Source organism: Girardinichthys multiradiatus, chromosome 11 (genome assembly GCF_021462225.1).
Source record: "Girardinichthys multiradiatus isolate DD_20200921_A chromosome 11, DD_fGirMul_XY1, whole genome shotgun sequence".
NCBI classification, from domain to species: Eukaryota; Metazoa; Chordata; class Actinopteri; order Cyprinodontiformes; family Goodeidae; genus Girardinichthys; species Girardinichthys multiradiatus.
The window spans coordinates 9,166,708-9,192,798 of record NC_061804.1 but is presented as its reverse complement, the minus strand read 5'-3'; the positions used below and the strand labels follow the sequence as shown (position 1 = coordinate 9,192,798).

General features: G+C 40.6%; 1 protein-coding gene across 1 annotated transcript in view; it reads right to left on the bottom strand.

The window, feature by feature from the left end:
* emsy (EMSY transcriptional repressor, BRCA2 interacting) overlaps window positions 1–26,091 on the bottom strand; it is a 31,397-nt gene that overhangs the window by 1,285 nt on the left and 4,021 nt on the right. The window contains exons 7-19 of the mRNA XM_047378756.1: window positions 24,445–24,704; window positions 24,130–24,364; window positions 21,422–21,637; window positions 19,737–19,886; window positions 19,460–19,633; window positions 19,244–19,380; window positions 14,949–15,122; window positions 8,637–8,847; window positions 8,356–8,517; window positions 5,901–6,053; window positions 5,501–5,652; window positions 2,548–3,105; window positions 672–1,076 (exon numbers count right to left, since the gene is read on the bottom strand). Coding sequence (XP_047234712.1) covers window positions 672–1,076; window positions 2,548–3,105; window positions 5,501–5,652; window positions 5,901–6,053; window positions 8,356–8,517; window positions 8,637–8,847; window positions 14,949–15,122; window positions 19,244–19,380; window positions 19,460–19,633; window positions 19,737–19,886; window positions 21,422–21,637; window positions 24,130–24,364; window positions 24,445–24,704 — 2,987 coding nt within the window. The remainder of the gene's footprint in view (window positions 1–671; window positions 1,077–2,547; window positions 3,106–5,500; window positions 5,653–5,900; window positions 6,054–8,355; window positions 8,518–8,636; window positions 8,848–14,948; window positions 15,123–19,243; window positions 19,381–19,459; window positions 19,634–19,736; window positions 19,887–21,421; window positions 21,638–24,129; window positions 24,365–24,444; window positions 24,705–26,091) is intronic.

Genomic DNA, 26,091 nt, shown 5'->3' with positions numbered 1-26,091 from the left:
TGATGGAAGGTTAGACAGATGGGTTCAAAAACAATTGGATGGATGGCTGGATGATGAATAACCAGATGGCTGGAAGGATGGATAGGTGAATAGATGTATGGACTAATGGATGGATGGATGCAAACCTTTAGAGAATGGTCTGGGGGGAAAAGTCTGTAAATATAAATTTGATATGTTTTAGCCCTGGAAAAAACAGCATTTTTAACAATTGTTTATCTACAATTCAAGCAATCAATAATGAATAATTAACAACTGAATTGTACTGGGAGACAACAGGCAGGAAAACCATTCAAATTATGTCCAATTCTGAGAAAAACAAGTTTAACTTTTACCTCAGAAACACATTTTATAAAGTAAAGGAAAATGCTTGTTGACCAGAGGTGGTTTTGGTTATTTTACAAAGGGGGACAAATAACTTTTTTCAAACATTTACTGATTTGATTTGAAAAAACTGAGCAGAGCTTTTACTTTTACCTTTAATCTAGAAACATATTTTCTGCCATCTCTGTAGTACTACATGATTTATCTGCAGACCACCTTCAGAGTCAGCATGATTATTAGCTGACTGTTTTATACAATGTTTCAGTGAAAAAGTCAGTATGTGACAGACTTGCTGACAGGCTCCGGCTGTGTGATTTATTACCTGCACAACTCGGTAACCAGAAACTCACCTCGATGACTTCCAGGTCATCCTTGCTGCTCTGTGCCGTGAGGCCCTGCACGCAGCTGAACTGCTGAGGCTTCGTGTGGGAGTGACGCATGCTAGCACCGGAGCTGCTGATGAACTGGCCCGAGTCCAGCGTTCCTGACACGGACTGGACGTTCAGGGTTTTACCTAGAGGACCGCAGTCGCTGGAGGAGTCCACCACCATGGGCTCCGTGCTGGGGTCGATCTCCGCCTCCATCATGGAGATCTTCAGGATGTCCGACACAGACGGCTTGTCCCCTGAAACCCCTGAGCTGGACTCTGGTATCAGCTTGGCAGCTGCCTCGCCGCTGCTGAAGACCGGTGTGGGGTGGTGGGAGCTGCCAAAGGTGATCTTGGTGACGCTGGCGCTCTGAGTGATGATTGGCTGCTGTGGTTAGGATATTTAAGAGCAAAAACAGAGCAGGTGTTTATGTTTATTACATTATAGTGGCAGTGTAACTAAACTGATGAATGATGAGGGTCCAAACACTGACTATTAAACAGACTAACTTTGCAAAAGTATTCATACCCTTTAATTGTCATTGTGGATTATTTTTAAATATAAAAATCTGAAAAGTGGCATCCATCTTTACTCAGCAACCTTGAGTTAATACTTTGTAGAACCAACTTTCACTGTGATTACAGCTGGAGGTCCTGAATTATGTATTTCTACCAGCTTTGGACATCTACAGACTGAAGTCTTTTTCCATTCTTTACAGAACGGCTCAAGTTCAGTCAGATTGGAAGGAGAGTGCCTGTAAACATCAATCTTTAAGTCTTCAAGCCACAGATTCTTAGTTGGATTTGGGTCCAGACTTTGACTAGGCCGACATGGATATTCTTCAATATAAACATTCCATTGTAGCTTTGGATATATGGAGTCGTCATCCTGTGGGAAGGTGAACCTCCATCCAGTGTCAAGTCTTTTGCAGCCTCTAACGGTTTTGTTTCCTGGGATTGTCGTGTATTTAGCTTCATCCACCTTCCATCAACCCTGACCAGCTTTCCTGTCTCTGCTGAAGAAAGGCATTCCCACGTCCCACAGTGTTTTGCATCCAGGCCAAATTGGACTTCTTATGCTTCTTGCCACTCTTCCATGAAGGCCAGATTTGCATAGTGCACTACTAATAATTGTCCTTTCTGCAACTCCTCCAGAGTTGCCATGGGTAACTGGTTGCGTATCTAATTGCACTCCTTGCCCAGCTGGTCTGTTTGTAGGTCTGCAGTTGGTCCACTATGTTCAGATGATGGATTGAACTGAGCTCTGTGAGATGTTTAAAGCTTGGGATATTGTTTTAGAACCTAACCCTGCTTTAACCTTCTCCACAGCTTCCTCCCTGACCTATCCGCTGTGTTTGTTGGTCTTCATGATGCTGTTTGTTCTCTAATGTTCTCTAAGGTCTCTCTGAGGCCTTCACAGCTAGAGATTAAATTACACATGGTGGGACTCTATATACTAATTAGTTGACATTGGAAGGTAATGGGTTGGGCTAGGTTTTTTTTAGGGGTATATGAGTAAAGAGGGAGTTTTATTTGTAGAAAGTGTGAAACCATGTATTCCATCTGTTCGTTTCGCCTCACAATTATGGACCATTGGTTCATTATAAAATACATTGAAATTTCTGGTTGTAATGTGACACAATGTTAAAAACTAATGGAGTACAAACTAAAAAGTTAGTGGCGTGAATACTTATCATGGCGCTGTATAACAAGGCCATAAATTTCTCCCTGGGTTTCTGATTCCAGACAAACATGAAAGGGATTTGTTGTTTCCAGCAGAAAGGTAGGGAAACTCCAGCACCGTGACATCATGCAACTCTGATGAATGTAAGTATGTGTGGGGAGGGAGCAGCACTCACCTGGCTGGATGCAGGCTTCTCCGTGCTAACTGGGTGGTGCGCTTGCAGGGGAGGGGGGTGTGACATGGGGGTGTGCAGAGGCCTGTGGTGAGACGATGGCGCTTGCTGTAGCTTTGGAAGCTGTGGTGTAGCGGGGGCCTTGGTCGGCGTGCTGGGGGTCGGGGTCTTTGTCACGGTCTGGGTCTGTACAGGCGGAGCTCTGTCTTTGTGGGGGCCTGGAGTTAAGGTTTGTGGTTTAGGCGTACTCTGATCCTGTGGTTTAGGGATTTTCTTGATGAGAGGAGGAGCAGATGAGGAGGAAGGCTGGCTGATCTGAGGTTTGCTCTGCAACTGTGGGGGAGGTGGCTGCTGGATCGGGGTGGAGCTGTGTCGGCTCTGCTCGACCTCGGCCTGACTCATGGGCGGTGGCTGAGCTGCTTCAGGGGTGGTCGTTTGGTTGTCGGGATCTGAGGGAGGCTTGTTGGAGCGGTAGAACAAGCCCGTCTGAGGGTCCAGGGTGTCGCCTTCCAGCTCGGCCACCTCTACAACGCTCTCCATTTTCCCGTGGCCATCAGTGGGCTGAAACCAAACAAACGACTCATAAATAAAACACTAGGAAAAAAGTAATGAAATATTACAAAATATTTCAGATTTACGAATTTAAATAGATAGGTATTCATGTATTATGCACCATAATTTTATACATTTGATTACCTAAATATTGTTAGCCTCATTGCATAGTTACCTAGGCAGTTATACAATGAGGCTAATGATATAATTTTATAAATCACTATATATTTTGTTTAATAATTTAATTAAATATTACTTTACATTTTATCGTACTTATAGCCCTTCTTTTATTCTCTATTTGTTCAGGAGTGAGTTGGGGCGGGGACTAAACATTTATATGCTGATGTCATTTATACTGGAGCATGTTGGTTAAATCAAGTTCAAGAAGCATTTCAGCCGCTACACAAATCTGATCACATTTAAAGAGGTTTTGAATTCAAAGATATCTAAATTTATGAATTTCACTCAGTATCCTGAGACACTTGATCCTTTCATTGTAATAAAATACTCACTGACCACTTTATTAGGTACCCCAGTTCACAAACAGCAAATTACCAGTCAGTCATTTTCACACAGAACCATCTCTAAGGTCTGAAAAAGAGAAAAGAGCTAGCGAGGAGGAGTTGTGTGGATGAAAATGCCTTGTTGCTAGAGTTCAGAGGAGAATGGGCAGACTGGTTCACGATGATATGATGACCAACAGATATGATTAGCAGATAGGGTACAGGCCACACCTGGTGCCACTCCTTTCAGCGTTTTCAGTCCAGGAAAGTGAGACTGCAGTTTGTACAGGCTCTCCAAAACTGGGTAATAACTTACTGGAGAAAGATTGGCTGGTCTTCTGAGTCGTATGCAACGTTCAGATGGTAGGGTTAAAGTTTGGTGTAAACTTGAGAGCACGGATCCATCCTGCCTCGGAAAAGCCTAAACAGGAAGTAGAGCCGTACCGAACCGCGCTGAATAGGGACCAGTGGAAAACTGACATTAGAACCCATAAGTACCAGTTGAGCAACATTAAAACCCCGCAGCCTACCTGATTATTGTTGCATTCCTTTATCTTCTGATGGCTACTTCCAACAAGACAAAACACTGTCCCAAAATTTAAATCGTCTAAAACTGGATTCTTAAACTATGAAAATGAGTTCATTAAACTCCAAAGGCCTGCAGAATGTTTCTGAATCCTCACTCAATCTATTTCATGAAGAATTAAGGCAGTTCTGAAGGCAAAAGGGAGTCCAACCTGGTAGCGTTAATTTTACCTAATAAAGGGGTTAGTGAGTGGCTATAGAAAGAGACTTCATATTAACACCTCAGAATTTGGCTCAATGCAAATTTTGCTTTTGACGTTTATGTAAAAATCAAAGCTCTGATTAAAATGTTTTTTAATAGATCGCCTGAAAACCTGTTTTCCATTTGTAGCCAGAAAGAAACATTAACGTTTCTTTCCTTCTCTGTTGGACTACAGTGATCGTATTTATACGCACGGCTCTTCTTCCTTATTGACGGCTGGACTCCGTTCGGACTGTAACGAACACAGGCCGACTTGGTGAGCCAGAGATCCCAGAGCAACACTAACCTCACATTTTGAGGCAAATGAGTGCAGCATTATTTCTCCAGCCGTCACACTAATATGATACCAGGTCTTCTTCTAAAATACCGATAGCTGTTCCAAGGTTGCACTCAGAAGTTGGTAAAACAGCTTGAAATAAGTTTCAGAACATCATGATCCCGCAGACACGTCTCTTTCCGTGTACTTTCAATGAACTACAGGTTATAAATATTTTTTCCCAGCTCAGCACACAGTTCAGATGTTATTCCAGGTGTTAATTCATCCCTGCGGATGGAAGCTAAAGTACATATTTTGAAGTGGTAAAGCAGTTCCCATGAAAGCAGAAATGTGCTGAATGGTTTGCGGCGTTTTGTAGTTCTGACAAACTTTGCTAAAATCCTCCTCACCTCAATTGTTCTGGTGCTGAGACAGAAACCTCAAACTGTTAGCAATAAATACCGGTACATATTTTTGTGTTACTCTGTAGTTTCCTTTCTGGGTAAGAAGAGCCTTAACCAGCATTTCATATTCAGATAAATTACTATGTCAGTTTTTATCTTGGTAAGGAAATAAAAGGCTAATATTTCTATATTATATGCAGCTTAAAGGTTAAATATTTAATAAATGTCATTAAACATGAAGTTGTCTACACGATTGATTGACATGATCATATATTTCTGCACTAAATTTGGATCTGTTTGTCTTGACTCGGCGCTGTGAGAATAAACGGAAAAGCTTATTAAAAAACTGTTTGTGTAACTTGTCCTGGTTTGTGTCTTTGCTTTAAGCCGTTAATAAATCGATAACAGCTCACATTAAACCAACTTCTGCTTCTGTGTAACCTCCCACTCTCACCGGGTGTGATGTCACGGCCGCGGAGGAGGCCGTGACCTGTTTGGTTACCATGGTAACCTGGCTGCTGCTTTTCAAAGGCTTCCCTGGCTGCTGAGAGGACGACATCGCCGCATCGTCTCCCTGTGAGGGCACCCCCGCTCTGCTGGTTTTACCTGTAGTGAATCCACAGTCAGGCGGTCAGATGACATCATGAAAGGCATGAGAGGATTCACACGCACCTAGACGTCCACGTTCATACCACAGCTTACTACCCAATAAAGGAAACAGACACAATAAAAGAGGAAGTACGTTTCACCGCGTGGCATCTCTGGAGTCCAAGTTTGTTGCTACGCTTGTTTCACTGAAACCGTTACCTGGCAGCAAGAAGAAGGAAGTAAAGTGTGTGTATTTTTAGGATCACCTGCTGTGATGTGGTCAGAACTGGGTTCGGCCTCTGAGATCGAGGGTTTTGGAGACTCTGGCGCAACCTTTTTCTGGGGCAGCTGGATGGGCACGGCCATCTGGCTCAAGTCGATGGTGAGCTGCTTCGGTTTGGACTCTGCCTTCTCCTTCACTGCTGACAAGAAGGAAGTATCTTCTATTCATTCTGAAATCTTTTAGTTTTAATCAAAAGATATTTAGACACATCTTCAATTGTATTGGTGCTTATCTTAGCAATTCAGACAGTTCCCTTCAAAACAACAGGAACAGAAAGGCCAGCTATTTTATTTGTTTTGCACCCAGTGCCCAGCTCGCGGTCCGCATTTTAGTCAATATTTTTACGTATTCAGATCTAGATTTGAGGAAAAAATTGATTCTGACATCATTCTTGGATTAGGAATGGACCTGAAACCACCGATCCAGAAGAACCAGCCCTAAATTGTTTTTGGGCAGTTTTACTGTGGAAGTTTGTCTTACTGCCAAAACAAACGTATTGAAATGTACATTAAAAAATAGACATATAATCTCATGAACTGTACCAAACCAACCTGCTTACATTTCTGTGGAGGTATTTTGGCCCACTGTTCTTTGCAGAATTGTTTTAATTAGGCATATCAGAAGGTTTTCCAGCATGAGCAGCCTATGTAAGGCTAGGCTGAAGTATCCCTATTAGATTTAAGTCCAGACTTTAACTAGGCCAGTCCAAAATCTTATTTTTTTGTTTTCAAAGGTGGGCTGGCTGTTGTGCTTTGGGTCATTTAATCTGAAATGTTTTCAGTTTACAGCAACAAACCCAATAACCTGCCCTCTTGTTCTGTTTTGGATGGAACTTAATCAGTGATGCATACTGGTGGGGTGTCGTGGCCTAGTGGTTAGAACAGGAGGTTTGTGCTCCAGAGGGGACACAAGGAGCCAGGTTCGTATCCCACAGATTACCACTGTGGGTCCCTGAGCAAGACCCTTAGCCCCAGAATGCTCCCCGGGCACCGCACAATGGCTCCCTGTAAGGGATGGGTTAAATGCAGAGGACAAATTTCGTTGTAATGTACATGTGCAATGACCAACAAAGATGATTATTATACTGGAGGAGCTGGAGAACATCTGGCCTGAAACAACCCATTTGTATCCAAAATCTACAGCAGGTTATGGCTTTGCAAGTTGGTGCTGGAAATACACCAAACCGGAGGAGCCACACATAACTGGATAGTGGGGATAAAATGGCTCCAGGTTTAGGTCCAGTTCTATTTTCTAAACTCAGATTTCTACTGATATTGATATTTTTCTGATTCATAACTCTTACTTAAACACTTGTACAGTTGTTTTGGTTATGCTGTTGCACCGTCAGCATCACTGCTGCAGTGTTTACCTGGATCATGGGCAGCTCTGGCTCTCATTTATAGGAAATTATTTTGGTTTGTTTACATAGCAACTACAAAGAGGCACAGAAAAGTCCACAGGAGAGTCAGGGGATTATTCCCTCAGAGGTACTGAAAGGCTTTTTATGTTTAGCTCCGAGCTGCTAAAAGGTGGCTGTTACTGATGATCTGTGATCTAACCACACAAAAAGCTCATTCTCTAAAAACAACATATCAGCCCAACTTAGGTGTGGGAAGTTGCATCTAAATGAACAATAAGGCTACTGTAATGATGTGCTTTAGATGGATGAGACCAAGGAGGCGTGACTGGTCATCATACACCGCTCCGTGTTGGGAGGAAACCAAATACACAATACCAGTACAAACACCTCATACCACTTTCAGGCATGGTGGTTATTAGGTGGTGATTTGGGCTCATTTTGCAGCCACAGAACCTGACAATCTCGCAACCATTTAGTCACTCGTGACCTCCTCAGGAAACCAAAATGTTTTAGAATCAAATGTAAGGCCATCTGTATGACAACTTAAGTGGGTCATTCACAGGACACTGGTTGCAAACACAGACGCTAATCTACAACAGAATCGCTGAAAATGAAAAGAATCAAGGTGCTGGAATGGCCTAGTCAAAGTCCAGACTTCAACAAGTGCTGTGGTGGATCCTGGGCACAAACAAATGTCTGGAAATGTCAAAAATCAATCAGCTGAGCTTTCATGTTCTATCAAAGAATTTCATCTTTTGTGGGATTTTCTGTCAAGCTCAGATAAAATCTCTGACTGATTTAAATGCATGATTTGTGTGTGACTCCACCTAGGTGTGAAAATAGTTCCACCTTCAAATATTCCATGGAATATTTTCCTGATGCACTAAAAAGCCCCAGATATCTGCAGATATCTGAGCTGTCAAAGCAAACGTGTTTGCGCTGTTGCACTTCAACAGTTCATGAAACGATGAAAACAAGTCATGGAGCAGAGTAAAGGGTGAACTGTCAACACAGGACATAAGAACCTCCCATTTTTTCAGTTTCCCATCTGCAGCTTTTCCATTACATAAACACTCACCTGTTGTCTGCTGCAGCTCCAGTAGGGCTTTGATGGTGGAGGTAGCAGAGTCTGAACCAGTTACCTCCTGGTAGATAATGGTTGGAACAGACTCAATGGCTACTTCCTGCTCAGTCCAATCCTGCTCTCTGGAGGACACCATGTGCACTACAGGCTGTGGATCTGACCAACAACAAATTAATCCGTTTTTTGAGGAATCCCAGAGACATTTAGGATAGTGGGTTTAAAAACAAAGCAGGGTGGGATACATCTATAAAACATGAAACGTAAGGGAATCATACCTTGCGGGCCGCTATGGGAGGCCTCGCTGCTTAAGCTGGTGGCCTCTGCCAGACGTCCGGTATCATCCTTCACAGAGCCATCCTGGCCTGAGGTCTGAGCCTGGCTTACTTCCACAGAGCGAGTCACCTGCTGCAGCGTCTCTGTGACCAGCTGCCGGGTCTGTTCACTCACCACCGCTGTCTGGAAAACTGGCTTCGGCTTAATGAGAACCTGGAAGGAAACGAAGCATTCAGTAGAGTTCCTCGCTGATAGGAGCCACTATGACAGAAATTAAAAACAGATTCAATCATGGCAAATACTGAAAAATCCAATTTTCTTTTTTTGATTAAATATGTCAAAACTAAGAACTCCCACTTTATTAAGTCCATAAACACATCAACCAAAAACAAACAGGATGCACTTTGATACACTTGGGTTTGAGTTTATTAAAATCAGATATGCACTGGGACATGTACTTCAATTCATAACTGAGAATTATATTTTAATACTTTCATCTTCTGCTGGATTTAAAACTACTACCTATATGAAGCAACCTGCAGCACCTCGTTTCATTGATGGAACGTTTAATAGTCCAAAGAAAAAACTGGAATTGGCAGAGCAGACCACAAAGAAGAGCAGAAATCGGTTCTTGCCGGGAACAGCCTTACCGGTTCACCTCTGATAAAAAGCTGTTCATGCTGGGATTAAATAGGAAATATTGTTTCACATTAACGGGTGAAGTAAAACTTTAGTGTGGAGTTGATTTCAGAAAAGCCGAATGGCTTTTAGGGGGAGATTTACACTGTTCAGGTTTTTGGTGTGAAGACAGCGGATCTAGAAACAGTCCTGCTTAAAGTCTTGTAAACACGTACTTTTGTCTGTCCTAATTAGAAGATGAACAACATAAAATACATAGATACCCAAAGACAATGTCAGAACTTTATCCTAATGTTAATGCTGCATTTAATATGCTACAACAACAATAAACTCCAGCAGTAAACAATACGTAGCTCATGATGGGATGTCCAGCACATACCATACCTGCGTCAAGGAGGACGGTAGAGTTTGGGTAAGAAGTTTACATACACTCATCATTGGTATTAGTTGGATATCTGATTAGGGTTCATATAAATTAGTTGGTTTCCTGACATCGACTTGGCTTTTTCCATAGGTTTGAATAGCGTTGATGTTGGGATTATGGGAAGACCATTACAGGAGCTCAGTATTAGCGTGATTTATCTATTTCAAAACCAGTTTGGGCTTATGCTCTGTTGGACTGCCCAACTGTGTTCAGGTTTCAACCATTTAGCTGTTGACCTGGGAGTCCTTCATTAACCCATCCACCTTGTGAAATGCATCAGTCCTAATGGCCCGGAAAAAGTTCCACAGCATGATGCTACCACCACCGTGCTTGACAGTTGGTACAGTGTGTTGTGGTTTGAAATCCTCACCTTCACTCCTCCAAACATACTTCTTGTCATTGAGGACAAGAAGAGGCGTTCTTTCTTGCTTGGCACACTCTTAGCCCACAGGGGATATAAAACTGGCTTCCCTATGGACAGTGACACTGTTTCCAGTTCATGGCAGGTTTAAGCCTTGGTGGTTCCTTTTCAGATAAGTACATGCTTTATTTAGGAACAGCTTCATCAAACAATCATTAAACCATTCTAGCATGAACTATGATGACCTTTCTCAGGTGTTTTCAATCAACTAACGTGTGCATTTCAAATTGGTTTTCACATGTTAACCTGAATGAACAAGTAAACTCCCTAAAAAGTTTCCATCCATCTATCATTTTCCTCTTTTCAGAGATCGGGTTGCGGGGTAACAGGTTGAGGAGGGAACCCCAGACATTTATCTCCCCAGCAACTTCCCCTTGCTCATTCTAGGAGGATCCCAAGGCGTTCCCTGGCCGAAATGGATATATAGTCCCTCCAGCAAGTTCTGGTCTTCCCCAGGGTCTCCTCCAAAAAATCAAAAGGAGGCACCCAGGAGGCCTCCTAATCAGATGCCAGAATTAGGTCAACAGACTCCTTTCGACGTGGAGGAGCAGCGGCTCTACTTCCAGCTCCTCGCGGATGATGGAGATCCTCACCTTATCTCTAGGGCTGAGTCCAGCCACCATACTGGAGGACACTAATTTTAGCTGCTTGTTTCTGGGATCTTGACCTTTTGATCATGATCCATATCTCATGACAATAAATGAGGTTCAGAACATAGACCGGTAAATCAAGAGCTTCATTTTTTGCCTGAGCTTTCTTCAATACCACAGACCAGAGCAGCAGCCACAGTAAAGTGTTTATTATCTCTGATGCAGGCTGAAGCTAATGTCATTCATGCAAAAATTGGGGGAAATAAGAATTTTTGTACCAAATATTTCTAAAATGGCATTTTTATGTCCAAGGAATACAGGTGGGAATAGAAATGAAGGGACCTCGAAAGTTAAAAGGTAATTGCAGCTGAATTAAACATGAATTCAACATGAATTCAACAGGTACTAAAACTAAAACCAACTTCCTTAGAAATGAAGCTTTACCCGTGATCCGACTTCTGCCTGTTGTTAAATGTCATGTCATGGATCTAAATGAGTGTGAGTTATGTATGTGGAAAACCACTTTTAATATCACAGAAACTGGAAACTAAGATTGTTTTCGTTACTGAAAGTATTTTTTTGTTGTTGCTGAAACCCAGAATGATAAGAAAAATCTAAGGTGATTTTACACTGGTCTAATTTAGGTTTGGACTGAAACCGAAGAGTGGATCATGACTGTGGGAGTAGATACACTGTACACCAATCTGCACAATCACCTAATTTTCCTTAGATGACAGAAAACCCAAACTGAATTAGACTTCCACTGTATTTTTGATATTGAAAGAGTGACTTGCTGCCTGCAGAAAATAGGGGGTAGGGGCGGCTTGTGATACAATATTTAAAGTTTCATTACCGACTGGTTTTATTTTTGCTTCCATCACTGCTCATCAACTCTTTTCCACCATAGCAGCAAAACTAGCATAGTGGGGTTTACCCTGTCACAATACACAGCTGTGTCATAAATGTGAAATTCCCTTATAGAAATAATAACAGTAACACTTTGGGGATTTAATATAATTGTTATGGGTTTAGTTGTTGTTTCTTCTTATAACACCTGGTTAAGATTTAGTGTTGTTTGTGGGCCAAAACATTTCTGTGAGATCAGTTTCTGTTGTGAAATCCCAAAACATGACCACAGACGAGCCTCATTAGTGGGTCCAAGAGATCAACCCACACATAACTTCTGAGGCGTCTGCGGCCCGTACACGGGTCGGAAAACACATGAATTTGTGCTCAAAAAAACGTAATTTCTTCATAAAACTTTCTTTTCTAACAGTGTTGAGCCAAAATGGCCGCCAGTTTGTCTTCTTTTAATTGACATTTCTTTCGACTAATTGCATCAACCTATGGTCTCTGCAGACCCAATCATATCCACCGTGTCATATTATGTGGTTCAAGTCCTACCTACTGTACTTTTGCGCATACAGCTCTGGCTTATCGGCCGGGATGTTGATTCTGATGCTGCAGCAGTGCAGCCATTTGGACTTTTAGTTTGCTGTATGACTGAATGTTGAAGGATTAGGAATTACAGCCTTTTAGAGTTTATATATCCAGGGATTTTCCTGTGGACATACACACAGGACAGTCTCTCCAGAATAGTCCATTTTTGTAGTCGTCTTGCAATCGGAAAGTTGTGGGTTCGATTCCAGCTTCCTATGGTCACATGTTGATGTGCCCCTGGGCAAGGCACTTATCCCAAGTTGGCTACCAATCTAAGTATCGGTGTATGAATGTGTGCATGTTTGTGAGTGCGACTGGGTGAAGCCTTTTGAGTGGTTGGTATGACTGGAAAAGCCTAAATAAATTCAGTCCATTTACTGTTATCAAATATTACAATAAATGTAGGCAGGACTTGTTTCTAAAGCCTCATTCGAGTCCATATCTGTAGCCCTCCATGTACAGTTACATAAAAATGAAAAATGTTACATTTCTGTGTGCTCCCACTTTAATAACTACAAATATTTACATTATGTTTGACTGTTCAGGTTAAATATTCAGAGTGTTGCCTTTACAGAGAGACCAAGCTTCTGCAGGTGCTCCACAGGGTTTTTAGGTGTTTTGAGGGAAATGTTGAGAGGATAAACAAAGTTGTAAAGCAGAGAAAAAATTAAACCTATAATTGGCCTTTGACAATTCTTGCTTAGTTTTAAAGATATGACTGTCTCCACAACTCGGATCACCAAATGTCTTTGCTCGTATTTTACTCTAAGACCTTAATTCTGAGTTTAAAGATTTTTAAGAAAAAACAGTTTGCGTCCCAGGGTTCGTCTGAAGTATGTAAGTTTTATCTACCGAGCTGTGAAATAGTATTTTAAACTAATTTTAATATCAGACAAAGATAACCCGAGTAGACACAGATTGCAGTTTTGAGAGGATTTCATTTATTAAAAGAGGGGAAAAAAAGGTCTACAAGCAGCAAAGCAACCCCATACCACCACACTACCATCACCACCATGTTTGTTGTCTTGTCAGTCCACAGAATATTTTCCTGAAAGTCTTGGGGATCACCCAGATGTTTTCTGGGAGATGTGAGATGGGCCATTTGTGTCAGCATTGTTTTTGGTCTTGAAACTCTTACATGGAGGCTATTTTTGCCCATTTTCTCTTTCTTATTGTTGAATCATGAACTCTGACCTTAACTGGGGAAAGCAAGGCCAGCAGTGCTTTATGATCAAACTGAACCAGATAAACAAAATAATTCAGTAAGTTTGAACTAAGAAGCATCAAGGTTTAACGGTGGTAAAGTGATGGTTTGGCTCTGTTAGTAGAGCAGGCGCACCATGTGCAGAGGCTACGGTCCTCTACTGGTTGGCCTGGGTTTGTTTCCCAGTCTGAGGCCATTTCCTGCATGTCTTCCTTTTATCTCCACCCTCTTTCCACTCAAACTACAGTTCAATAAAGGTCACTAGTGCCAAAAGTCATTGTGTGGAAACTAAAGGAGTGGCATTCTTCACCCTTATAAAAAGGCATGAACTCTAGCTTAAAGCTACAGTTGATAAACTGTCTATTAAACAGCTGACTGCTGGCTCTACCTGAGCAGATAGCCCCACTAACTGACTAATATCAGCTTGTTATACCTGTATTACTGTTTATAGAGCAGAACAGCAAAAAGGTTTATTATTCTGCACAGGCATGCTTTCTTGAAAATTAATACAGGTCAGTCAGTCAGTCATTTTCTACCGCTTCTTCCATAGTGGGTCGCGGGGGAGCTGGTGCCTATCTCCAGCAGTCTATGGGCGAGAGGCAGGGTACACCCTGGACAGGTCGCCAGTCCATCGCAGGGCAACACACAAGCAACCATGCACACACTCATTCATACACCTAAGGGCAATTTAGAGAGACCAATTAACCTAACAGGCATGTCTTTGGACTGTGGGAGGAAACCGGAGTACCCGGTGAGAACCCACGCATGCACGGGGAGAACATGCAAACTCCATGCAGAAAGACCCCCGGCTGGGAATTGAACCCAGGACCTTCTTGCTGCAAGGCAACAGTGCTACCAACTGCGCCACCGTGCAGCCCAATTAATACAGGTAATTGTATAAAATTCTTGCTTAAGCCTATGAATCAAAATAATAGATAACCATTATTAGAACTGTAATAACCAATATTTAAAATTATTCTAGCAGCTGTAGGAATAATCTGTTTAGTTTTAAATAACACCAATTAGATTGCTTGAAAGTTCTGAGTAAATACTGCTAAACTGTAGCATTTCCACTGAAGGACGTCATACTCTGAAAATCTCATACTGGTCCATGCGTTATCTGAACACAGTGGAGGTCTGATCATCTGACAGACAGAAAGCAATCATTGGCAGAAGCCATTCTTTAGTCCTTTCAGTTCATGACTCATCTCTGTCCTTGAATTTAGGAAGTAAAGAGAACAACAGGAAAGTGTTTAGGCTTCACTATACGTTAGTGTGCTTATAGAGCAGGGGAATTTTCTCACGCTAATTTTAATCACTGATTCTGCTTCTCGGGAAACATTGCAGGTATTTTGCTTTATAAAGAAAAATCATTTTCTACAGAAAAACAGTACCTTCTAAGAACAAACCTACAGTTTTTCAAACAGCTAAAGTTCCCTCCTTTGCAAGTTGCTCAGTCGTGTCGCTCACATGTCACTCAGCTGATCATGTGAACATCTACATCAAGTCATAGGTTAGTCTCACAGGTTCCTGGTTACGTTGTAAGTAAGAATGACTTTACCATGCTTTTTATGGGACTGTTAGGGGACCTCCTACCTGTGTCTTGCCCTGCTGGCCGTAAACAATCTTGGTCGGGATGATCTTGGTGGCGGTGGACTGAGATCCGCAGCTTATGCCTTTGGGTTGGGTGACGATCATCTTGGTGATGGGCCTGGAGGTGGTGATGATGGCTGGTTTGGTCCCCTGAACTGCCTGCAGGCTCTTCTCTCCCTGCGAGATACAAACCATTAACATATTTTATAACTATCAGAGATACAGATAATTAATGCTGCACTGAAAGAAAAGCATTGGTTCAAAATTAACACAAAATTAACAGCAGTTTCAAACAATGTCAGAGTCACAGTAATCCTTAATATAGGATATAAATTTCTCATATTGCAAAACAAAAGGGAATTCAGGAACTTTTCAGTAATTGGATCACCCCCAGTGGAGGGATCACATATCGACTGTTCAGTAAACATTTATTTTCTGCTGCTGCCCCAACCTTTAAGAACTTCAAGGGGAAAATGGCAACACTATTTATTTGGAGAACTATAGTTTCTAATTTTACTGCAGAAATTTAAAACTGTTCAATATCTGCCTGAATATTTGAGTCAAAGCAGGGCCGCTTCACTGAGCAAAAAGCCTGGAGGCAACGAGAAAACCAACAGTCAGTCGAACTATGGTTGTAGGGAACTTCTATACAGATATATCCACAAGTACGGCTCAAAACATTATCCTAAAAAGTTCAGTATTTTTTGTCACTCATTTCAGAAAGTGAAACTGATATATTACATACAGGTTGGACTGGGGAAAAAAAGTTGCCCGGGAGTTTCTGACTGACAGTAAAATTTCAACCCAGCAGTTGAAAGTGGGCCTGACAAATATAGCCCTATAAATATAATCACACACATAGTTACAGTGCATGTGACAATTTTTATTCTCAGATGCCCAATATAATTTACAGCAATAGTATATATGTATACATATTTAGTTTATAAGGTAAACTATAACAAAGCCACACAGTTTCTCGCCTTAACCTGAAACTGACATAATACAGGGGAAGAAAACCTGGAAGAAACATTGTTCACTCTATGACTAACCTCTGCAGCAACTGACTCTTTTCTACTACACCATCCATTATCTTATCACTGTCCAGCATGTTTAGTACATCTGGCTTTAAGAGGTGGAAAGAGTACAATAATGATGTACTCAAGTAAAGGTAAAGTCCGACTGATGTTCCTTCATGTTGGGATCCGATTGCTAACCCAGCCATGGATCACTGGTGTTTTGTTTTTTTGGGATAAATTTAATGTAATTTTTATTCTCACTCCATAACCGATAGGATTTAAAATAGAGTAAAATACAAAATATCAAACGGGGCCAAGAGACAGCACCTCCACGGGCTGAACCATCGGCCCACTAACCCACCGGGGAAAGTAGTCCCCCAGTAGTCCCGTATGCTGGTCCGCCCTGATTACATAGATTCATTACACATGGAGTGAAATATTTCATGCCATTACTTCTTCTAATTTTGATGATTAGTGTCTCAGAGAATCAAAATATTACCTAATATCAATAAAAACATATTTTAAAGAGAAATGTCCGGCTTCTGAAATGTATGTTTATTTCTATGCACTCAGTGACTGTCCACTGTCTCTACATGCTCATCCAGGAGGAGTGAATGCTACAAGTCACTGACTGGATGCAATCTGCTGGATTTCCTTAGATAGAAAAACTTTTTATCCAATTTGAATAAATAACTGAATCTGACTGCACTGTTCAATGGTTAGGATTAACAGGAATGTATGGATCTGACTTTTGTGAAGAGCCTTGAGACGACATGTGTTGTGAATTGGCGCTATATAAATAAAACTGAATTGAATTGGGGCTCCTTTTGCATGAATTACTGCATCAAGATCAGCCTGTGGTTCTGCTCAGGTGTTTAGGAAGCTCAGGTTGCTTTGATAGCGCCCTTCAGGTAATCTGCATTGTTGGTTCTGCTGTCTTCCTCTTGACAATACTCCATAAGTTCTCCATGGGGTTTAGGTCAGGCCAGCTTGCTGGCCAATCAAGCTCAGTACCACCATGGTCATCGAAACAACTTTGGTACAACTGGCAGTGTGGGCCAGTAGCAAGTCCTACTGGAAAAGGAAATCAGCATCTCCATAAAGCTTGTCAGCAGAAGGAAGCATGACCCGCTCTAAAGTGTTCTGCTAGATGGCCGAGTTGTGAAGGCAGAGGCAGAAAATGGGGCCATACTCCTCTTTTTACATCCATGAATCATCTTAACCAAGTCTGTAACTGTGAAATGTGAGTTGCTGTAGCCTCAAGTGAAAAGGAAAGCAGATCCGAGACCAGCAGAATCAAACGGTGAGCAAAGTGAAAGAAAGAAACTGGGTTACCACTGAGAGAGACAGTTAACCTCGCCTCCACCCAGGCCCAGGAGATTAAACTGAGGTTCCACAGGAAGGCTTTGGGTGAAATGTTAGGGAGTTTCTGAGGAGCAGAGCTTATCTCCTAGCAAAATTCCCCTGTAAAGATAACACACAAATGCTGACAACCTTACATAATTTGTTTGCATACAAAACAGGGCGAGGACAGAAGTAAATCCTGACCTAGCATTGCAGATAGCCCCAAATTACAGAACGTAATGAGCCGGTCTTAGATTGCTGTTTGTACAGAGGTTAACTTAACATGCCACCATGATTTTTCCTTCATAAATCGCTTAGTGTCGTAAACCATCCGCCTACTGTTTACAGACAATCTTCTACCCCATGACACTCGAGCTCTTTATAAGAGCCTAATGTGTTCCCAGGTCATGAGGAAAGGAATACACAGACCCATGAAAAAATATTTTCCCTCCTGTAGATTTCTACTGTTTTTGTTTTGCTGTCACACTTAAAAGTTTCTGATAAAATATTTTTTTAGACCCAATGACAATCCAAGTAAACACAAAATGCAGTTTTTAAATTATGATTCCATGGATTAAAGTAAAACAGCTATCCAAACCAACTGGCCCAATGTGAGGTAGTAATTGCTCCTAAACCTGGTTGTGCCACCATTAACAGCAACAACTGCAGTCAAGTGTTTGTAATAACTGGCAATGAGTTTTCTGGAGGAATTTTGACCCGCTCTTCTTTGCAGAATTGGTCTATATCTGCTACACTGGAGAGTTTTTATTTAGCATGGATGTTCTTTTTAAAAGGTCATGCCACCTCACTCGGATTTGAGTTTGAACTTTAATTAGGCCACTTAAAAAAACATATTTATTTTGGTAATTCAAATTAAAAAATGAAACAAATATTAGGATTCATTCCACAGACAGTACTATATTTAAAGAGTTAAGTTTTGATAATTCTGGCAAACAGCTAAAGAAAAAACAAATTTAGCTGATCAGGAAAATACAACATTATATAAGACCATTATAAAATGTTTTTTATTAAAGGAATGTGGAGTACCTACTGAAAAGTATGTCCATGTACTGTCTAGTATCTCCACTCAATACTTGGCTGGGGCTTCTTTTGCATGAATTTCTACATCAAGGGGATCAGTCTGTGGTTCTGCCAGTGTGTTCAGGAAGCTCAGGTTGCTTTGATAGTGGCATTCAGGACATCATTGTTGGTTCTGGTGTCTCTCATCTTCTTCTTCACAATATTCCATAGGTTCTCTATGGGGTTCTGGTCAGGCCAGTTCACTAGCCAATTAAGCACAGTAACACCGTGGTCAATGGACCAGGTTTTGGTACCTATGTGAGTGTGGGCCAGTACTAAATCCTGCTAGAAAATTAGCATCTAAATAAAGCGTGTCAGCATGAAGCACTCTAAAATGTCCTGGTAGATGACCGTGTTGACTGTAGACTTCAGAATACACAGTGGACCAGAACCAGCAGATGACATGGCACCCCAAGTCATCAATGACTTTGGAAACTTCACACTGGACTTAAAGCAACTTGGATTTTGTGCCTCTCCACTCTTCTTCCAGACTCTGGGACCTTAATTTCCAGATGAAATGCAAACTTTACTTTCATCTGAAAAGAGGACTTTGGATCACTGAGCAACAGTCCAGTTCTTTTTCTCTTTAGGAACTAAAAGTTTTTTTATATTGCAATTTTCAAGACAAAGATCACAAAACACTGTGCAAAAGAAACTAAACATCAATGATTTCATATAGTTTAGCTAAAGCAATTTTAAAAAGGTGTTGTCTGCAGGGAGAGGGTTAGTACTGGTGCTACTGCTGAGAGGCCGGGTAAGACACTTTGTACATTGGTTCTGGTTTTTGATTAACTGAATGTTTTAGTTTTAAATGATTTATTTAGTAAAGAGCTTCAGCCTCTGTACCATTTGACTTACCCCAGCATTTAACAGTGTTGTGACCACATTCTTGCCCGGCAGTCCTTGGATGGTTGCTCCTTTACCTGTAGTCTTCTGCACCACGATCACGTTCGGCTTGGACGTCATCGGGATAGTTGTGATCTTCGTTGTTGTACCTGAAGCAGAAGAAGAACTTTAGGTTTGAGTCCAAGAAAAAGATGATTGACACATTGAAGCTGGAGACCATAGACACACCAGACACGATGTTGCTGCTGATGATCTTCCCACCCAGAGTGGCCAGAGACTTTGGAACCACAGTGATGATGCTGCCACTGGTGGTCTTGACGTAGGTAGTCCCTCCACTGGAGGCAGATATTCTGGCGCCAATACTGGGACCAATTGTGGGTCTCGTATATGTGGCCTGGGTAGCTGCACGCAGAGATATAATGTTCATTTTCTTTATTAGAACCCTTACCCAAACAAAGCCATTTCCAGATCTAAGGCTGCATGAGTAGAAGGTTTGGACCCTGACCTGTGGGCTGTGTGACCAGCTTGGTGGTCATGATGGTGCCATTGCTGCTGACCACCATAATGGGCGAAGAGCTGCTACTGGACAGAGCCACAGAGGAAGGTTTGGGCAGGATTTTACTGTTGTGTAACTGCTGAGTGATTATCTTCACCCCTGGAGACGCAAAATAGACATGTTCAGACAGATAGACAGATGGATAGACAGATGGATAGATAGATAGATAGATAGATAGATGGATGGATGGATGGATGGATGGATGGATGGATGGATGGATGGATGGATGGATGGATGGATGGATGGATGGATGGATGGATGGATGGATGGATGGATGGATGGATGGATGGATGGATGGATGGATGGATGGATGGATGGATGGATGGATGGATGGATGGATGGATGGATGGATGGATGGATGGATGGATGGATGGATGGATGGATGGATGGATGGATGGATGGATGGATGGATGGATGGATGGATGGATGGATGGATGGATGGATGGATGGATGGATGGATGGATGGATGGATGGATGGATGGATGGATGGATGGATGGATGGATGGATGGATGGATGGATGGATGGATGGATGGATGGATGGATGGATGGATGGATGGATAGATAGATAGATAGATAGATAGATAGATAGATAGATAGATAGATAGATAGATAGATAGATAGATAGATAGATAGATAGATAGATAGATAGATAGATAGATAGATAGATAGATAGATAGATAGATAGATAGATAGATAGATAGATAGATAGATAGATAGATAGATAGATAGATAGATAGATAGATAGATAGATAGATAGATAGATAGACTGCTGCACAGATTATAAACTGAGAGGATAAATGTATCAGAACAGAAAACAATTATTCACAATATCAGTGCAATGCATAAATAAAAAATATATAAATATTGTAAATATCAGTTAAATTAAAAGATTTATAAATCAATTCATTTATTCACTAATTAATTCTGTAAATAAATATAAATGTAACTAAAAAACATATTAAATAATATAAATGTACATATATAAAGATATATATGTACAATTTAATTTAAAAACATCATTTAGGAAATGAAATAAATACATTTTACTTTAAACATTAACAGAATAAAATAATAATAAATGCATCTAATATCAATTTACATTTATAAAAATATCAGCTAAATAAATAACACCTATGAAGTATGTATATTTAATATATACAATTTTATAAAATTATACTGTAAATATTAATGAAATAGAGAAATTAATATAATGACATTGTAGATATTATAGAAACAAATAAATACATTTTTGCTGAAAATACCAATGAAATAAATATTTACTTTAAACATAAAATAAATACATTTAAATAAAAACAGATGATAAAATATATTTTAAAAAATGTATTGAGAGAAATGAAAAAAGATTGAAATGCAAAATTCTATTATTTTAAATCATATACAAGCCAAACGGTGGGATCAAAAGATCAAATAAATAACATTGCAGCAATTTTAAAGTTAAATTAAAAGCTGACTAAAACAGCAAAAATGTTTGACTTTAGAAAAAACTCTAAAACGCTAAAATAAAATGATAGTTTTAATCCTTTGTTGCTGCAGAATATGCAGAAATTCAAAGAAAGAGGAATAAATCGTGACATAACAGAAATCAGGACAGAAAGATGAAATGAAATCTCACCAGACTCCTGTTTGATCTGAATGGTTGGTTTGACTCCTGGTGGAGTGGTGGTGGTGGTCTGGCTCTGAGCCATACTGGAGACTCCTAAAGGTGAGCTCTGCTGCAGATGTTTGGGCGACTGCTGTTTGGGAAACTGAGCCAGGATCTGAGTGGGGGATCCCACCAAGGTCTTCGGCGATGGGAGTCTCGCTGTAGCAACCTTCACTCCAGCAGAAGCTGCACATTCAAGAACCAACAGTATTTGATGAGAACCACGTTGAAAGCAGTTGACCCATGTATTAATCTGTATGGATATTTATCTTAGTTTTCAAGGCTTGGATTCAAGTATTTTTTTTACTTTGTAGTGATTTTGAATGTGCATTTAAACATTACTAACAAACATAATATTAAACATTCTGGTTCAGCTTGACCCAACTATGCAGGGACAAATTTCTCTCCCTTTAAAAACAACAAACTGACTAAATGTTTGGTTGACCAAACTGCATGCACCTAGTGCACTAGGCATGCACTAATTAAGCTATAGCTGTATTGGCATGAAGCACCATCATCGAATTCAGCATGTTTTTTTTTTTTTAGATATTTTCATACATAATAAATTCCTTCACATTATCGTATTTTTTTAAAGTAAAATTTCTAAATTTGTCAATTTAGCCATTTTCAAATACTGACCATACAGCCCATTCCATTACTGGACGCATAAACAGGATTATCATTTCAAAATTCTAATTTCCAGATATTTCAGCCAATATCTAGGCCACTTTTAATCAGCAGGTACCAATATTGATAGTAAATTACCTCAAATCAACATAAAACACCCAGACTGTACACCAAAATTAAAAACTAACTAAAAACCTTGATACTTAAATAAACAATATACTAGAGTCTTGGCCTGATGTAGTTATTAACTATTAACGTATTTAGTACTTATGACCAGTGTTGCATGTGAACAATCGTGTTTATGGTTTCCTAGTAAAACCCATCAGCCGCTCTCACACTGTTTTCTGTCTTCTCATGCATGTTGCCCTGTATAAAAAACGGTCTTAGGTGGGGTTTTTCTTGGGTTTTTTTAGAGATTTTTTTCGGCACTAAAGGCCATTATTTTTGATAGTATGTAGACAGGAAAGAGGGGCAAAGAGAGAGGGAGACATTCGGCAAATGTCGCCGGGTCCGGGACTCGAACCCGGGACAGCCGCTTCGAGGACTATAGCCTCTATATGTGGTCGCACGCTTTACCCCTACACCAGCGTCGCATGTGCAGATGTGCATTTTTTATGATTCACGATGAAAGCTGTAAAATTTACAGTCTGCTAATGCATCTGAATATAAGTTATACCCCCAAGTGGTCAAACAAATATCAGCAAAATGTCACACTTCCCTGCCACGTCAGGCACTTTAAGCATTTGATATGCTGAGATGAGTGAATCTTCATCACTGCAGACAGAGGGTCTGCATGGAGTAACATGAGAATAAGTAACGTTAATGTCTGGTCATTGCTGCGAGGTCTTCATTGCCATAATGGCGTCTCTGAGTTGTGACGCTAATGCCATAAAATCGTTCAACATGAAAAAAATATCTGTGGCTGCCTGCAGATCAAAATTATTTTTCTTGCCATATTGTCTTGATTTTTGAATCCAGAGGTCCCATATTGTCTTAGTTTAAACTTCCAAGTTTAAAATTAAACACATAATGTAAACAGTCTTAAGCTGGTAAGAACAATTTGTGTTTAGAAATTTAGAGTTTACCTTTTGGAAATTTTAACATTGAGGAGAATCTGAAAACTCACCTGTTGCAACAAACATGTCTTTGTATTTGTAGCACATTTCATACTTTTTCGGGGTATCTAGTGAGACAAATAAAATGGTATATGGACCTAAATTTTACTGAGCTTTTCTAGTCACACTAACCACTTAGTATGCTTTTCAGTATAGCCACATTTACCCAGTCGCTTACATTCATATACCATTACGCATATCTGTAGGCATTGTGGGGTTAAGTGCCTTGCCCAGGGGCACACTGACATGTTGCAGGAGAAAAGTGGAATCAAACACACAAGTTTCAGAGTGCAAGATGGGCACTCCGCCCACTGAGCCGCTGTTGCCTACTAAAACGTAGAAACTTATTGTCTTTCTGTCTATTTCAGAGATGCACCAATCAATCGACCAGAGACTGGAACCATCAAGTTTCCTTCAATCGGTCATGATCAGTTATCAGAAAATCAAATAGTGAAAAAACATATTTTATTTACATATATGTGCATTAACTGCATCAACACTATGAACTTCCACTATTTTTGGTTTATTAGCGCATCAACCATGTTTAATAAAAATAACAAAGGTTTGAGACATATGCTTTGATGCATAAGTGGGGATGATATTTTTTTCTGTTTGATTCAAAACTACTACCTCTATCGAAGAACACGCAGCACATTTTTTGCCTTTAATGTTTTATATACCCTATAAAACATTAAAATTGCATATACCATCTCTGTCGGTTAAACCTCAAAGAAAACGAGAAATCGGAAAAGCCCAAAGGCCAAAGAAGCCTGATTGGTGCACACTTATTAAAAAACATCTATACTGGGATTAAAACTGGATTAAAGAAGCTATACTGTGTCATGTGTCAGCCAAATTGGTATCAGGAAAAGCCTGATTGGTTCATTGCTCGTTTAGATTCATATGTACAAAGTCAATCCAAGTAAAAGAACCTACATGGCGCCACTGTCGACATCACCACTGATGGAGTAGAGGAGATCACTGTCGTCACGGCTACGGTGTTGGGGGAAGGGCCAGAGCTGGCTGGGAAGACCACTGTCTGTTTCTGTGTGGGGGCAGTCAGAATGGAGGTGGAGCCCAGTTTGGCCACAGTGGTGGCGTTATGGGTGTGAGACTTGGACAGGATGTTGGGCACAAAGCCGGAGCTCGGGGAAGTCGTCACGATGATCACCTGGTCAAAGACAGCAGGCTTTAACAGGTGGGAAATGTTTGAGACATAGAACAGCATGAACAGGAGGAGAAACGGCTCACCTTCTGTGTGGTGGTGCTGGTGGTCTGGATGGTGGGTTTGGTGAAGGTGATCTTGACGGGGGACAAGTGAGGTGGCAGGGAGTTGGCAATGCTTTGCATGATGTTGCTCATCTTGGGGCTGCTGCTCACTGGCACGGTGATGTTCTTGGAGACCTGCGGGGACATCTTGGTAACGTCCTTCAGCATCACTGGCGATGAGCTGGACGAGTTGGTGCGTCTTCGTTTGCGAGGCTTTTCATCATCGTCGGAACAACTTACGCCTGTAAGGAACGCGGAGCAGAAATTTGCAGTGTTTATTGACACAACCAGTTCTCAGCTCAGTCATCTGATGCCAAGGATCATCTGGTGATCTAAAGGCCTTAATATATTCAGTTTAAGACTGAAATTTAGCAGTTTCCTAAACCAGATCATGTCAAATATACCTGAGCTGCCCAATAGAGTTCCTCAGGGTTTTGTTTTGTCATCTATACGCGTTTTAGACAGATTGTCAATAAATTCAGCAACTTTTCATACAACACTATGCAGCTGACATTTAATTTTACGGATTGAGCTGTTCGGCCATAATGATGAGAAACATTCCTGAAGGAATCATTGTGTTCATACTACTGTAGCAATTGTCAAGCACAGTTGGTAGGATCATCATGCTGTAGGATTGTTTGACTGTTAGAGATACACGTTGATGAAAAATTAGTCAAGGGGTAGGCGAAACTGATACTATGAACCTTTCTATGTCAAAGTGAAGCAAAGGAACGAGGAGCCAGAGCTCGATTTGTTTAGTTAAAGTCACATGAAAGATAATCTACGCCTGCTGGGGTGGTGGACGCACTGATGCTTCAAAACACTTTGAAACTTTTGGTATGAATTCCTTTCAAAATGTTGCAATATTTCCTTCAACTACAAGGTTCTTTCTGTGTTTGAGACTTCGATATACGCATCGATATTCTCTGAAGAATGCTTAAAGGCTTCATGAAGCATCATCAACAAACTACTAAAAAGAAAGAAGAAGGACTACCTAAAAATTCCTCAACTTCATATCAACAGCGGATGAACTTGGGTTGTGCTGACAGAACAATGACCTGAAAATGCCTTAAAACCGGTTATAGAAAGTATAAAAGCAGAGCAAAAGGGGTCAAATACCAACCAGAACTACAACAGAAGCTAGTTGATGACCACAGAAAGCATGTGGTCATGTTTGAACTTGTTGAGAGACGTGACCAAACATGAGTGGGACTGTGCGATTATGCCTAAACCTGTTTGTATAATTTTGACTCTGTCTGGGTTACAAAATCCACACTAGATTTACAATCCTAAGAGCCATTTTTGCCCTCAGTCCAGCTAAACGAAGCTAGTTTAGAGCCGCTAATGTTGCCTGACCTTTTGGAAAAAGAAAACTTATAATTTAGGATAAACATTACATGAACAACACTATATGAACCTTTTCCATTTTTAAAGAACCACCATTTTATTTCTATTTTTACTTCTCTTCTATAAGATTTTGACATTTCTGGGAAATTATGTAAAAAAAAAAAAGCACAGTCTCCATCGTTATGACAAGAAAAAAAAGATCTAAAAAATATTACTGTTATTGTTATTCTGTTGTGGAACTCCATGCAATTATTCAATGAAAACATGATATATATTTAGGCA